Source organism: Talpa occidentalis, unplaced genomic scaffold, assembly GCF_014898055.3.
Source record: "Talpa occidentalis isolate TD23 unplaced genomic scaffold, MPIMG_talOcc4v2.1 talOcc4.14, whole genome shotgun sequence".
NCBI classification, from domain to species: Eukaryota; Metazoa; Chordata; class Mammalia; order Eulipotyphla; family Talpidae; genus Talpa; species Talpa occidentalis.
In genome coordinates, this window is record NW_023601433.1 from 15220933 (window position 1) to 15237463 (window position 16531).

The 16531-nt window shown below is 48.8% G+C and overlaps 1 protein-coding gene across 4 annotated transcripts in view; it reads right to left on the reverse strand.

Moving 5' to 3' along the window:
* Positions 1 to 2745: 2745 nt before the first annotated feature.
* ATP10A (ATPase phospholipid transporting 10A (putative)) overlaps positions 2746 to 16531 on the reverse strand; it is a 132090-nt gene continuing 118304 nt past the window's right edge. For 2 of the 4 annotated variants that reach the window (XM_037510121.2, XM_037510119.2), the window contains 7 exons: positions 14652 to 14728; positions 11791 to 11916; positions 7234 to 7434; positions 4980 to 5060; positions 4792 to 4896; positions 4158 to 4345; positions 2746 to 4020 (listed from right to left, as the gene is read on the reverse strand). In XM_037510121.2, coding sequence (XP_037366018.1) covers positions 3405 to 4020; positions 4158 to 4345; positions 4792 to 4896; positions 4980 to 5060; positions 7234 to 7434; positions 11791 to 11916; positions 14652 to 14728 — 1394 coding nt within the window. In that variant the 3' untranslated portion in view covers positions 2746 to 3404. The remainder of the gene's footprint in view (positions 4021 to 4157; positions 4346 to 4791; positions 4897 to 4979; positions 5061 to 7233; positions 7435 to 11790; positions 11917 to 14651; positions 14729 to 16531) is intronic. The other 2 variants (XM_037510120.2, XM_054694800.1) reach the window with 2 other exon arrangements.

Genomic DNA, 16531 nt, shown 5'->3' on the forward strand with positions numbered 1-16531 from the left:
TGTAGTCACGCTACTGGTCCGTCCTCACTGCCACCGCTACCACGGCTTTTATCCCAGCCTCTATGCTCAGGTGTGCACCCTTACACATGTGTGCACACCCATACTCCAGGTATCCACAATCAGACATCCGCCCACGCTCCAAAGCACCTTCTGCATTAACATGATCAAGGCCACAGGTATAGCCACAGAGGCTAGTAGTGTGCAAAGCCTGATTAATTCATTTACCCTACAACCACTGATCACCCACTGACTATTTCATGATCCTGAGCTGAGACTGCACCCACTAAATTATAACTGCTCCCTCTCTCCCCTAGCTGCTCGCAGCCACCATCCATTTTCTGTCTCTATGAGCGTGACTGCTGTAGGGACCTCATATTCATGGCATCATAGAGAACTGGGCCCCTGGGGGGCGAAGGGAAACGCGGCTGGGAGCTTTGAGCAGAGGGATAGCAGGTATAAGAGTTAAGCTGCAGTTGTCACCCCTGCCCACTTGTGTAGAAGCACAGCCCAAGCCTCACACCAGGGGGTAGGGAGGACAGGAGGAGAATCCACACAGGACTCAGTTAGCAGAATACAAAGCACATACCTGGACCCCATCTGTAATTATTTGTGGGCTTAGGGTGGGCTTAGGGTGGGCCACCCACCCTCAGCCATCAGCCATCAGCCCTGAGAAGGACCCTTGATCCTAGCTGGACCTGGTGGGGGGGTCTGGAGGGTAGGCACAGATAGAGCGTGCCCTGCCCTCTGCAGGCACTTGGCAGTAGCAGAGGGCTGACCTGGCGGCACATTTTAAGTGTCCAGGAACTCCTCAGTGGGAAATAGACACAAGAATGGAGGAGGGATTTTGAGACCCACGTTCAAGCTGGGCTCCCCATTAGGAGGACAGTGGCAGCTGCAGCTCCACAACCAAGTTAAACTTCAGGGTGCCACTTTGCCCAGTCCGATTGTCACCCAGAGAAGGACTGGATCACCCTCCCTTGCCAGCTTTGGCTCATTTTTGAGGTCGCTACATTTAAAAGTCTTAAAAATAGTAAATGCTTAAAATCTTGAGATATCTTTTCCCTGTATTTAAAGAAGGGAGATGAGTGGCAATACTGCTCTGTGTCTTTATGTGAAATGCGCTATTTCTGTTGGTCTCTTCAGTCCCTCTGGCAGCTTGGCTGCTTCCTGTGATTGGAGCCGTTCTGGGGACACCTGCATTCCCAGGTGCGGAGGGAGCTGGAGTGGGTGGGCTGCCCACTGCCTGTCATTTCACACTCCAACAGCACTGTTGATTTGTTTTTGCTCTGGAAAGTGTAATGCAAGACCCGGAGGTCATGTGCCCTTTGGGTGACCACTCTCCTTCGACTGATGAAAAGAATTCCATGACAATCCTCAGTAAGTGTTCCCCACCTCGAACAATCTCTGCTAAAGGTGTTGAGTTAGTGCACAAGCCTCAGGGTGTCCTGACACACCAGCAGGGTTGGAGGGGGAAGAGGAGGCTCACCGTTGTCCCCTCTGGGATGCGCAGAGGCTGAATGTTGTCTCTGACAGGGGAGCAGGACTCCCTATGTTTTTCAGAGAAACTGCTGTAGCCATTTCACTGAAAGAGTCAGGAGCAGGGTTTTTACCAAGGGGCCTGAACTCATGTGCAAAACGAAATTTGGGGAGAGAAAAAAGTACTGTCTACACTGTGCTGTTTATTTCTCTGAGATGACTCTGGTCTGCATATCCTTGAGGTTACTTTCTGAATCACTCCGTTTCCCAAGAGGAGGGATCTCCGGAGGAAAGGTGTCCTCTAGAAAGGTAGGCTGTGAGCACGGGGGCATTTTGACCTTTCAGATACTCAGGCAAATCTGTGTTGGGTCTTCTTCCTGCATTTTGTGCTAACAACTACTACCTTGGTCCTGGAAACCACAGTGTTGCTCATATTCTCAGGGAAGTTCTCCTTCCGCAGTTCCAAGAGCAGAGAAGGCGGCCTCAAAATAGTGGGGCAGAATTGAGACACTGTCGTAGGCACTGCTGGCTACTGAAACCCCCATCTCCCCACCTTTAAATGGGGCCCAGCTCGTCCTTGAAGGTCCACTCCTGCAGTCCAGGGCTCCCCCGTCCCGCCCAGCTCCGGTGGGAGCCCCGCGGGACATTCCCTCCACCCACAGCTGCTGCTGTGAGGCCGCCCTACAGCTTGTGCGGCAGGAGGCAGAGCACACCAGATGTTTGCTCTGCAAAGGGCATGCCTCTCCCCTGCGGACAGCGGGACGAGCCACCATCCAGGGAGGAACAAGAACGCAGCCAGCCGCAGGACAAAAGGGTGCCCAGGGAAAAGCCCCCCACTCTGAGTCTGAGTTGCTGGGTTCAATTGCCCAGAAACTTCACCCCTCTCTGCCCTTGTAGACACCGAGTCCTGCCTTTCCTCTGACTACATGAGGTGCAAAGAGCAAAAAGAGGGCTCAGGAGAGGAAATGCTATATAATTGCCTTGGATTTCTGTAACATTTCCCACTTTTTCTGTTTGAGGGGACAGAAGACAAATACCCCAAGGTACACACTTAAAGAACCTAGGCTCCCCATGGGGCGTGGGGGCTGCCGATGCAGCAGGGACCCACGGTGTAGCCCGGTGTCGCTGGTGCCGCCTGCAGGTCACCCGGCGCTTTCCTTCCTCGTTTTCCTTCATCACATCTGAGGGACTCACCCCGAAGTCCTCAGGGCATGCTTTTGTCACTTGTGAATAACTTCACACAACAGTGGCAGCAGACACGGTCTCTCTGCAAGGTGAAGACTGTTTATTGCTTGTTTTGGTTTTGACAGGCACGATCCCACACAGTGGCGGGAATACTGACCAGGTGATCCCTACACATGCCTGCTACATTGAAGTGGGGAATGACCTTCAGGTGGGGGTTTCTGGAGGTTTCACTCTCCCTGTTCTGGGTGACATAGAGCGCTCGCCCCCTCAAGCTGGCTGAACTGGAGACAGTGGGGGATGTGCTGCTGGGGTCCCTGTCCCCACCCCCTCAGCCAGCGTACCTTCAAGGCCAACTGGGCCCACACAGACATCCACGCTTGGGAAAAGCAAAGGTCATTCCTGTTGAGGCAAACCAATCATACTGCATTTTCTTATAAAATGAGATGAAAAAATAAATCTAAACACACTTCCCAAGTGTCATTTTTTTCCTTAAACTTTTATATATGTTAAAGCTCTTATTTTTCTTTTCAATATACTCTACTTAGAACTTTTCAAAAATAAACTTTCTTTTTCGGTACCTTTAGTTTCCTGTATTAACTTTGGAAACATAAAATACATCTCACTAGAACTCTTCTGTGCAAATAAACAACATAAATAATAATAACATCTATGTTATAAAAAAAATAGGCTATTTCAAGGGTTCCACCACTGCCACCACCAGCTGCAGTCCCTGGAAGATGCTTCTAGAAGTAGTCCGTGGTCTGTCCCCTTAAGCCAGGCAGATCTTGGTCTGGCTGAGGCTGGCTGGGCAGGAACTCGCTGTCCTGCTTGTCCATCTGTAAACTACTTCGAGAGAGCTGCAAGACACTTCCCAGCCCGCTGACGAGGGAGAGGGAGGAAATCCAGTTGAGTGAGCTGAAGTGGGGCAGGTTGAAGATGGATGATAGGGGGGCTGCTCTGTTGGCACTGTTGGGCTTCATCTTGGGGTCCCCAGGACACTCTTCCAGAATCACCTCTTGCGACGTGGAGGAGCCCGGGGCCTGGCCGCCCAGTTCCTCCAGCAGGATGTCCTCTCTCAAAGGCACGCTCATGTCCACTGCGCTGGGCTCCCCACTGGCCTCTGGGGAGCAGTCTGGCTGTGTGTGCCAAGATGCCTTCAAGATGCAGTCCTGGGGGAGGGACCCAAAGTTAGCAACACTGCTGTGTCCTGAGGGCTCCGTCTTCTGATCTCCTGGAAGGTGTCCCTGAGCAAAGGTCTCTTTGGCAGTGTTAAGTTTCTCTGGGGAGCTCTTGGCCAACTGGCGCCCCAGCTGTAGTGGGGTAGGGAAAAGGCTCCCCTGCAGTGCTTTGAAAAACAACCTGGAAAGAGCAGAAAGAAAACAGTCACCCATGGCTGGGGGCAGTACTTGGCTCTGTGCTTTCTGAGGCTTGCACCATGATGACCACACTCTTGAGGGTTCACTTAGGACTTAGAGGACTCGGTCCCTGATACCCACCTGGGCAGCAGCGCGGCGACAGGTGCTATGAGACAAGTCAAGTAAAACACGGGGTCGCCCATTAATGTTTGCACAGTCCAATAAGGGTTGGACGGAGGGTAGCACGTTGCACAAGAAGCATTGTAAATCAACGCCACAGTGAAAAATAAAAGGATACTGAAGCCACAGGTTATCCAGTTGAGCCAGGTCTGAGGGGGGCAGAGAAAGAAAGGGCATGTATTTCAATTTCAAAGTAATAACAAGAGCAACAACGCGCTGGTGGTCTGTGAATAGATGTGATGTGCCGAGGACCAGGTGAAAATGGGTCTGGGCAGGGGTGGCCGGGGGCAGGGGCTTGCTGAGGCATCATGACCCAGCCTGGCTAGGAGAGGCGGACAAAGGGAAAGCGAGAGCAAAAGGGGAGCATGAAACAGAGGCGCAGGGGAAAGAGGGCTGGAAGGAGCTCAGTAGGGCTGCGGCAGCTGCCCATACCAGGGCTCGGCGCCACGAGGTGGACGGCCACGAGCCACTTTCCTTCTCATGACAGTGAGGCCAGCTTTGCAGGCCCATCTCCCCTAGATCTCTCAGAGCTCACGGACTGCGCAGAAGGCGGGGCCCGCAGCATCAGCAGCTTCCGGCTACACCAGACTCTTACCCAGGTCTTGGTTTCAATACCCAGGTGCAGGAGGATGGTGAAGAGCGCAATGGCAGTGATGGGCGTTCCCCAGGTAAACACGTCTGTGTCCGAGTCGTAGTAGGCCTGCAAGACAGCAGGGCCGACGTCTGTGGATGCCTGTCAGGGGTCCAGGCCGACAGGGAAGGCCGTGCCAGGTGCCAACTTACCAGGTAAGGGATGAAAAAGCAAACCAGGCTCTGGAAGGCAGCGTCAGCCATGTTTAACCAAAAGGTGAGTGGTCGATATTCCTAGGACACAGAAACAGGCATGGGGATTACAGGGAAGTACTCTGAGCTCTAGAGCTGGTTTTGAGGTTGTTATAGGGCGTAGAGACACCTGAGGGGAACTTGGTAATTTAGGACTTTGGGAGAAACAAGGAGGGTCAAGAAAAGAGATTACACAAAGGCCAGTAGCTGGACTCACCCAGAGATTTTGTACCATGAGGGTAGTTATAGTAGTTGTTCTAGGACAAGAGCAGAAAGATGAAACTACTTTCTAAATTCTATGAGGCAACCCCTGGTGGCACAAGGGGTTAAGCACAGCACTGGGAAGCTATCTGCAGCCTCTGCAGCACAAGTTTGATCCCCAGCCAGCCAGGGAGCTACCCACATGGCACAGCAGACCTCTCTTATCTCGCCCACTGCTCCCCTCAGCAGTGTATTTCAGTCAGTCTGCCTGTTCCGTTCCCTACTCTGTTTCTGGTGAATCCTCTCACACCCCGCACCTCTGGCCTATACCCCAGTTTTTGTATGCATAAATAAATAAATCTTTAACAACAAATCAATTCTATAAGGGACATTTCCCTAGGGTAGCAGCAGCACCACATTCTCTACCCACCCCTGCCCCCACTTTGAGTCCTTCTACTGCTACTTTGTCAGAATTTTGTCTCCCTTGTGGGTGAGTTTTGTCATTTTGTCATTCCTTGTGGGGACTGTTTCTTGTGTCTTAACTATTAAAATGAGACTGTGGTTATTTACTTTTTTTTTATTATTTAAGAAGATTTAAAATAAAGGACAATTAGATTGCGAGTATGTCCTAATGTTAAAATCAGAAAGTTTCATACCAAGGACAAAACTGACCTTGAGAAAGCCTCACTGAGTCTTCACTACCTGGGTGACCAGATGTGTGTCTGTCCCAACTAACCTGGCTTGGGACTAGCCCACAGGAAATGCAAAGTGGACAGATGTGCATTTACAGTGCCCTAATGAAAATGCTGGCTAGGTCCTTCCCGGTGGTCATCTAACTCTGCAGGACAAACTCCCAGCAGCTATGTCCCATGTGGGGGGCCAAGGAGGACATGTGCTCCTGCTTCTGTATGTGTGTGTGGGTGGGGAGGTAGCTAAGGCTGACATAGGTGACCCTGGAAGTCAAGTTGAAGTAAATTCTGCGCTAGAGATTACTGCAGGGGATATGCGGTTCCCTTCCCTCCACACACACACGGTAATTCCAAGGAGCCCAAGAGAAGCCCTTAGAGGGTTTACTTTATTTATTTACTTTTTTAAAGATTTATTTATTTATACAAGAACCGAAGTACAGGCCAGGTGCGTAGGAGGGTGAGAGGATTCACCACAGACAGAGCGGGGAACAGAACAGGCAACTGATGAAATACACTGCTGAGGGGAGCAGCGGGCCAGACAGGAGAGGTCTGCTGCGCCATGTGGGACCCTCGCCGGCCGGCCGGGATCGAACCGGTGCTGCAGAGGCTGCAGACAGCTTCACAGCGCTGCGCTCAACCTCCTGTGCCACCATGGGAGGCCCTTAGAGAGTTTACTTTAATGACTGTCTGAGAATAGCTAGTAATTGGCCTGTCAATCTACATGGTTGGTTGATACAAACATATATTTACATCTGTTTGTATTCCCTTGTTTTTTCAAAGGTTTCCCTATGGGTTGGTCTTCTTGTTCATTCCTATTCCAAATAAATTATTTTGGGGGGACTGGAAGGGAAAAAAATCCTATTTTTGGACTACAGCGATCCTTTGTAACTCAGATTTAGACTCCAAGCAGACTTCCCCGGAGACTCTGGCTGTAGAGACAGTTTTCACCTTACTATACTATATACTCTATCTTCCTTTCATTGGGATATAATTGATATACAAAAAAAGGCACGTTATTAAGGCATATGTCTTGATGGGTTTGACATACGCATATACCTGTGATACCATCACGACAAGCAATGACCTCACTTTACTTAATGTACTACACACAACAGACACACAACTATACAACTACACACAACAGACACACAGCTACACAAGTACACACAACCGACACAATTCCTTTTTTTTCTCTTGGTGATCAGATTCTAGAATTTTAGCAATTTGTCTCAGGGTGTCCCTTAAAAGATGTGAAGATTTGCACCTTCTGGAAGGATGTTGGGGGTACCAGGCGATAGGAGGTGGGGGCTAGAGGGAAGACTCACCTCCATGTTCTGGCCACTTCTGTAGAGCTGAGGCTTGGTTAACAGCACATTGGCCGGCACATCCTTGTCCAGCACCCCAGTCACAAGCTGGGGAAGCGATGAGAAGAGCAGGTTAAAGAAGATCAGATACCACTGGTCAATCATGGCAGACGCAGAGAAGCCACAGAAGAACTGGAACCAAAATAAGAGGCCCACGAACATCTGAAATCAGGAAAGGGAGAATGGCAATAAAAATGCTTTAGTTATATCAGCAGATTCTCAACCAAGGCATCGAAAGATTTTGAGATTTTTTTTCTGTCGAGACTGAATGTACAGGCAGCAATTTCTTCCAAACAGAGCCTGAACCTTGTTTCCACCTGTCACTCTTCCTCTTTCCCTGCATCTCCTTGTCCCCTTGAACATTAAGGACCAGCAGTGGGAGCAGGTCCTAGCAGCAGCCTTTGGAGGGGTGAGAGCTTGAGCCTGAAAAGCCACAAATCGTTAATGAAAAGCAAAATAAAGGTCTAACAGGGAGTTCTGGTATTGCTCACCCTTAAGAGTGGGGATGTCACCCATCAGGACTTCTTCCCTAGTATCCCTCCTCTGTGACCCTAAACCAGACCTACCATTGCTACATTCTGGGTCCCACCTCTCTCTTTAGTTATATGCTCTTTTAAAGATTTATTTATGCATACAAGAACCAGGGTACAGGCCAGATGCACGGGAGGGTGAGAGGATTCACCAGAGACAGAGCAGGGAGCAGAACAGGCTGACGAAATACACGGCTGAGGGGAGCTGTAGGCGAGACAGGAGAGGTCTGCCGCGCCATGTGGGTATCTCCCCGGCCGGCCGGGATCAAACCCACACTGCAGAGGCTGCGGACAGCATCACAGTGCTGCGGTCAACCACCTGCGCCACCAGGGAGGCCCAGTGATATGCTCTTTTTGATGAGGAACAGTGGGCAATGACTGACTTCCACTGGGGGGAAGAAACACAAACACAGCAATACCAGTATCACCACCTTGACTGACTGGTGAGCTGCAGACTTCACCACTGGCTCTTACAGCTACCCCATGTGGCCGAAAAGAAAAGTGAGGCTCAGGGAAGCTGAACAATCCCCTCCAGTGTTGCTCAATAGGAGGAGGAGTCGGATGGTTCTCTTCCCACCGTCACTAGATCACTGAATATCAGAGGCCTGAGTGCATTTATTCTAGGGGCATGGTGACTGATGAACTGCAAATCATTCTTACATTTATTAGTTGTGCAACTTGGCAGAGATCATTTAGCCCCTCTCTACCTCAGCTTCCTTGTCCATGAAATGGGCATACCCATGATAATTAGCTGCAAGGTTATCATGAAGATTAAATTACCTAATGCATCTGAAGTGTTCCCAGGAGCGCCTCAGATGCTGAAGATACTGACTTATGGTTCCTGGTTGTTGGGAGCTTGCCTCATTTACTTATTTTTAAAGATTTATTTTATTTATTTATGCATACAAGAGCTGGGGTGTAAGCCAGAGGTACAGGGGGTTGAGAAGATTTACCAGAGACAGAGTGGGGAGCAGAACAGGCAGACTGACTGAAATACACTGCTGAGGGGAGCAGCGGGCGAGTCAGGAAAGGTCTGCTGCACCATGTGGGCCACCTCCCTGGCTGGGGATCGAACTCATGCTGCACTGGCTGGTGATAGTTCCATAGTGCTGACCCTTAACCCCTTGCACCACCAGGCAGGCCCCAAATTTGCCTCATTTAGAGAAAAGGAAATTGAGCCCCACGACATTAGATGACTTCACCATGGTCATGGCCTGAGTAACAAACCTGACTTACTGAAGCTCATGTGGGTCTTGGCCTGGAGGGGAAGGCCAGTCACAAGAGGTAACATGGTGGAAGAACATCTCTCTGGCACCATGGAGAATGGCAGGGGTTCGGGCTCTGGAGCTATCACTGTTTACCTTTCTGACCTTGACTCAGTCACTTAACTTCTCTTCAGTTTCTTGACCTGAAAATTGCTTGTTCTGAAGATCTGAAGAGATGACAGTTACATATATATAACTTCTAAGGCCACACATCATCCAAGTCATGCTGGAATCCATGATTGAATGTGATTTTTTTCCCCTCCACACTGAAAACTGACAAATTTGGATTTTTCATTGACTTTTTCCCCGTCTCACTCCCACGCTGACTTTCTCTCACCATCCCCACAGGCCCAGCCTAATGAGTCACTGGTGAGCAGGTGGGGTCAGGAGAAAGTGGAGGAAAAGTACTTAGATAATTGAGATTTTTTTCTTGTAGTACCAAAAAGCCTTCTTCTCAAACCACTGTTGCTATGGTAACTTCTCTGCTCTGCTCTTTATTGGAAAGGAAGGCCAACTTATTCCTAAAACTAATGAATTTCTCACTTTGGGAAGCAGAGTGATTATCCTTGAACTTCTCAAGTAGATCAAGAGCTTGTTACCAGAGGCTCTGAGTTCTATGTGGAAGAGAAAATAGGTACCCCCTTTTCCTTTCTGTCCCCTTCAAAAGATTCATCATGGCGGCCAGGGAGGGGGCTGTGCCACTCGAGCAACTGAAATGTTGGGTGGTTCAGCCTGTATCATTCTTGCCATCCTCTCAGTCTGAGCAATTTTAATTAAGAATTGCAGAAAACGGGCCTCCCTGGTGGCGCAGCGGTTGAGCGCTGGGTTGTGAAGCTGCCCGCAGCCTCTGCAGCGCCGGTTCGATCCCCGGCTGCTCCCTGGCCACCAGAGGAGGGTCCCACAAGGTGCGCAGACCTCTCCTGCCGCCCGCTGCTCCCCTCAGCAGTGTACCTCGGTCCTTCTGCCTGTTCTGCTCCCCGCTCTGGCTCTGGTGAATTCTCTCACCCTCCTGCGCTTCTGACTGTACCCAGCGCTTGTATAAATCAATCAATCAATCAATCAATCTTTAAAAAAAAGAATTGCAGAAAACAGAGATCAATGCCCATGTTTTGTTTTCAGATAAAGAAAACAAAATCCATACAAGCAAATAAGTTGCCTTGGACTGCACAGCTCGTACAAGCCAGAAATGGGCTGGGATTCCACCCTGCCCAGCCCCACTCAGCGCTACTTGAAACACCAGTCCACCCCTTTGGAAGCTGGGGACCTCTAGGGTTGCAAGTGTGTGCCTGGGGCCTCGGGGAGGGGGATTCAAGGCCAGGTGATGGAAGAAGGGGGGGTGAACAGGTGAGGGCAGGGCAGCACAGAACAGCCTCCCTTGGATACAGTGCCAGGCAGGACCTAATTGGAATTAACTTCCAGGATCGAACTGATCAAATTAGACATGCCCTGGTTGGTCCTGAGTATCTGTATTCATTTGCTAGAAGACATTTCAAAAAATGGGTGAGAGCGAGGGGGCGGGAGAGGCCGGGAAAAGGAAGGTAGGGCTAAGCCTCCAGAACAATCAATTAAGAACATGAACAGGAGGTGTGCTGAGAGCAGCTCTAGGTTAGCAAAGGGAATTTTTAATGAAATTAGAAAAATAATTACAAAGGAATTCACCTTTTATTTTACTTTATTCTTGTTCAGAAGAGTATGGGATGATTTTGACATTGGAGGTATGGTATCCAATGTGGTAGATTAATGGGTTACCCTGGAATTCTCATCCCAAGAGTTTATTCATGTGGTGCCCTTGATGTGTATTCAACCACAAGTGGTCAGAAGCAAAAATGACAAGTAACCACCTGGCAACTTCTCAGCATACTTTCTGTACCTACTTACAAATGGGCAGGGTTCTGAAATGGCCATGGAGTCCACCCTGTGGGCTATGGGGAAAGACGCCTGTCTGCCAAGGACTTAGTAATGAAGCAATTAAGAGTTAAACGTTTGGATCAGCAGGTGATGGATGAGGGTCCTGTATTGGAGGCCCTGGAGAGGCAGAGCTGTCCCCAGCTAACCAGACCTGGGCACAGCCTCACTGAAAGGCCCACTACAGACTGAGATGTCCAGGAGGGGTACAAGGGCTCTGCATGCCCAGGAGAAAGTGTGGCAAGACCCCTCCTGCACTGCCCAAAGTGAGCATCCTGCCCTGGCGACTTCCCTGCCTGGGTGTGTGAAAAAGTGTGAAAAAGTCCTCTCATTCTGATTTGGGAAGTGCCAATCACCCTCCTGCTTGTCATTTGGTCTCCTTGCCTGGTCTAGAGAAAGCGCTGATTACAGGACTCCTGTAATGACAGCCCATTAACACAGAAGTTAAGGACATGGGAGCTGGAGTCAGACCCAGGTTGAATGTGCCACCTTACTAGCTATGTGCCCTTGTACCAGCTACTGGACCCTCATATTGACTCTGCTTCACAGTAGGAAGCTCTAAGTGGCATTCTTGTTTGCTCTACCTGTTTCCACAACCTTCCCTCCTCTGGGACTCAGCTGCTCTCATGTGCCCATGAGTTAGACCCCTGAGCCTGTAGAGCGTGGGGTCAGGCCTGCAGGAAATTCACAGAGGTCAAGGAGGATGGAGCCCACATGCGGTGGCCCTCTGGCTGCATTCAGGCCACGGTCCTACTTATCTCACATCAGGCCTTTCGATTCCAAAACTAGAGAGAGAGAGACCAGTACCCAATACCTACTGTGTTTTTGTAGAAGAAGTACAGCACCATGTTGGCAAGTCGGGAATAGCACCAATGTCCATGAACAATCAGCAGTCGCTCGAGGTATCGGAATCTCGGCAGTGCGAAGTCGCTGGCCATCACTGCCTTGAAAAGGAGAGGAGTTTCGGTTACTGGCAAGCCCCCTGCACCTCCCCCGCCCCCCCCGCCTGGGTCTGTCTTACTGCTCTCAAACAGGAGGCAAAGCATGGGAGAGAAATCCAGTTTCAAACATGGCGTGAGCTATTATTGCCTTCAATTAAAAAAGTAATCCGTCTCATCAAACACTCCAGTTCAAGGATACCACTTTATAGGGCCCTTTTGGGTCACTGATGTAAAAAAGTTTGCTTTTTCTTTCCCATGGTAGTTTCTAAGAACCCCTCCTCCCTCTCCCTAGGAAGGAGCTGTATGGCTCTTCCCTGATCTTCTCTACCTTCTGCATCTGAGTTAAATTTCAACCCAAATATCAACCAAAGCTGCCCCTTTCCTATGCATCAGAGAGACGTTCAGCCATCCTGGGGGGCATGTTTTGGATCATCCTCCTCTGGAACTGTGGGTGATGAGCAAGGTCAAGCTCATGGCTCTACTGACCCCCCAGTCCCAGGATGCACACTGCAGGGCACCGGACACTGGGAGCAGGGAGTGAGGACAGCAGGTCTCCTCCATGGACAGGGAAATGACTGGGGCAGAGCTTCCCTTCACCTCATTAAGCATCTTGCTCCACACAGCTGAGTGGACCAGACAACTGTCATCAACATGATTCCTTTTATGCCCATGATAAATTGAACCCACCATATAGTAAATTTCTCTATTTGGGAAAAAAAGAGAAAATTTCATTAAAAGACACCTTCAGCAGCCTATTCCACATAAAAAAACATTACTCCGCTTTTAAAATTGAATTAATTTCCCTATATTCCAATTCCACCTAGAAAAGGGATCACACACCTGTTGGTGTCCTTTCTGTGCAACAGATTAACATCACTAGAGATGACAGAAAAGTTGCAGCACAGAATGCCTGTTTTCTAAACCAAAAAAAGTTAAGGATTTCAAAGCAAATATTGCCCCTTACACCCCCTTCTGCCAACATACAGGGGTTTTAAAAGCTTTGTGTGTTTTTCAATATCTTCTGCTTTTACTCCATTGTTCAGCCTCTCAAAAATCATTTATTAATCCCCTGCCAGACACAGACTTGGAGACACAGACACTGTCAGACCTTGTCCCTGCCTTCAACTGTCTGAAAACTCAAAGTGAGGATTGTTAAAAAGAAGTCAAGGAGATCAGATAACTTCTGTTTTTGAAAGAGAAGCCCTAGCCCTTGAGAGCCTCTACTTACCTCTACAGTCTCTGGCCACTCCTTTCTCCCTCTAAATCTGGGCCCCAAGCCTTCTACTGTCCCTCTGTGAGGGTGGCCTACCCAAGCCCTTCAGCTAGGTTAGAGCACCCTGTGAAAAACTCAACAGAGAAGCTATTTTTCTCTTCCATGGCACCTACAACAATTATGACTAATTGAATAAATTTAAAACACACATCTTCCTGAAGTCTCTGAACAGTGGATGTCCAGTAGATGTCATGATCACCCAGCGCCCCTTGTTCTCCATCATTCATGGCCATGGGGGGCTCCAGATAAACATGGCAGACCAGACGACCCCTCCAAAATCAAGCTTCTCAGCAGACTCAGAATCTAGGCTGCTTCCTCTAGTTCTCTGCCAGGAACAGCCTTCCTACCTTGGCAGATCTGGAGAGCTCCAAGCACCCTCAATCATTATCAGTGACTCAGTTTGGATTCCTCCTTTGCCTGCTGTCAAAGCATCCTGCACAGGAGCCTCTCCAAGGGCCTCACCACAGTGTCTCTTTGTGTATCGAACTGACTAAAATGCAAATAGGAACAGTCACCTGGGTAACCTGAGCACTCAGAACAGTAGAGAAATTGGATCAAATCTTATCTCCATCTTACATACATCCTCAAAATGTAGTGTGGCTTTAGGTAAATACAGAAGCATCCAGCAACATCTGACCTTCTCAAAGCTATGTCTTCACATGTGCCCTATAACTTGGCCTTTCCCATTGGCCAAATCATAGATGCCCTTGGCTCCGTCCTGGAGGGCATGGGAAGTGGTGGCAGCTCAGTCCTCTCCCCATGCCTAGGACATATAAATGCTCAATAAAAGACCAATGATTGAATGAATCAACCTATGACTACATGATGTCCAACACCCTGATTTTTAAGAGAAGAAAGCTGGGTAGATTGTTCCTGAGTCTCTACCTAGTTAAAAAATGCCCCCATCAAAGTTAATAAGATGTTGGAAATATTGCAATACTATACCCAAAAGAAGTTATTTTGAAGGAACTCATTTCTCCAATGACTCAGGATCCCATATTAAGAACAAACAGAGTGACAAATGGAAAATGCAGAGATGAATTTTCATGTGAGTCCAGGTGACTCCATTCCATTTTTATAGTGATATAGTTTCCAACAGTACTACCATAAAGTCAGCTTTTCAAATGGTGTCATTAGTGTTCAGAACAGCAAAATGTGCCTTCCAGGGACGAGGCATAAATGACAGGAGAGAAGGCTCTGATGACTCATCCTGCCTGTCTCTGCTCTACTGATATCACAAAAAATACTTGTGGAACAGGTAGATGTGTTTCCTGCATGTGGCTTCATAAATATGAAGGCACCTTCTGCTTTTAATCTTCTACTACTGGTGCAGCAGAAGGAGAACGTAAGCTGTGTAGACGGCAAACCCTTACGCCTTTTTGGACAGAGCTCACAGGGAGGCCTGAAGGCACAGGGGTCAGTGGGGGTCCCTTGGTCACACAGGACGGCAACGATGGGTCTTTACCTGCATGCCCTCCTGGCCTGAGATTCCCACACCCACGTCTGCCACCTGGATCATGCTGACATCATTGGCTCCGTCTCCTAGAAACAGCACAGATAGGAAGAGTCTTTGAGCTGAGATGCACACAATCAAACTGGATGGATGGCACTTCGTGGAGTCCCCACTGGACTGAGTCCTGTGGCAGGATCACGGGAAGGAGTGGCGTGAAGAAATGCAGTGCAGCCTCTACCCTGAGGGAGCTGAGTTCACCATCAGAACAAGCTTGGTGTGAGGTTCAGAACTCACACCTGGAGCTGCCAGCACCAAGCTACTTTCTTATTGAGCGTATGGAGCCCTCAGCATGGTGTCTGGCGGAGGTGCTGACGAGGATGATGATCTCGCTACTTACTGAACTACTCCAGTTGTTTATTACATTTATAGCATATCAGGCAAGGCTATTTCAATTGATACTCATGTGAGTGGTTATTTCTAAACTAAAAGGAGGTTAAATTCTCACAACAAACTGTGGGGCTCTTTTTGTACTCTGATTACCATCTAATTGTGTGGTAGCTATTGTGTTCACCTTTGGACTTTCTGAGAGGCCTTTGGCCAAGCTGATGATATGAAATGTTTAGGGACGCAGGTCAGAGTTCCTGATACCTTCAGGGACAGACAAGACTTAAAGTCACTGTCACTCAGTGATGGTGACATTTTTGGAAACAGGCAGCAGAACAGCCCAAATTCTGGAGTACATCCCAGGCTGCAAAGGTGATCTACTGAGAGCCCCAGCGAGGACTCCATCAGTGTATGACACATAATGTGGATGCAGGCTCTTTCTCCTGTGATTTTCCTCTTGATTGCTCTGGGCCCACCATGAGTGATCAGTCAATATTCATTGAATTGAAATTCTGTGAAATAATAACAACCTCTGTAGCTTTTCCCAGAATGTTCCATTTAAAATAAGATGCAGGAGGCAATGGTGTTCTCTGTATTATACACCCCTGGACACCCAGGACTAGGTCACATCACTATTTTAATTCGTGATCAAAGAAATGAGCTAAAAATCTGATGGGTTATTACTTTCTCTTTCCCTTATTGAGATTCTATTTTGTTCTGTTCATTTCTTTCTAACCAATGAAGGCTTTATTTCCAGCCTCTTAAGTGAATCCCACATATCAGCATTCAGTGGCTGAATCTGGCACTGATTTCACACTGTAAAGATGTGGTTTATCATTCATGATCCACTCAATTCTTGAGGGGGGCACTGTCTTTCCAATATCACTGAGGAGGACAGGTGCTCAGAGGAATAAGGTTAGGACTGGGGGTGCAGACACCTCAACTCCTTCTCCAACACTTTCTCAGAGATAACTGCAGGCCACTGCAGGCATGTGACAGCAAAGATGTCCTCCAGATAGACTGTCAAGAGGAGCCCATCCTGGGAGGAGCTGCCTGTCTTTCCTCAGCCTGTATTAGGAGGCCCTGCTGAACATGAATTTGCTCACATCTGTGTCCATCTCACTCCACTTCATGATTAGCAGGGCCCTGAGGATATGTAGGACCATCCCCACAACAATCACACCAAGGCCACCCCACCTGGGCTCAGGCACATGCTGCATTCACTTGTACCCAATGAGGTGCCCGCATCAAGGAGGGACTGTCAGACCTTGGGCAGAAAATGCTATAATTATTATTGCTTGGTGAGGATACTTTATTTCAGAGCCAATTCTCACCTAGGTATGGATTCTATATGCAGGGAGACCCAACTGTTTAATATCTGGGGATCACCAGGATCCTTTGCCAAGACTACCTGCAGTTGTTCCTGCTGCTCACCAGCAGGTGGCACTGCTGAGTCCCTGACCTGGTTGGAGAACGGACCAGAACAGAGGTGGGTGGGGATGATGAAG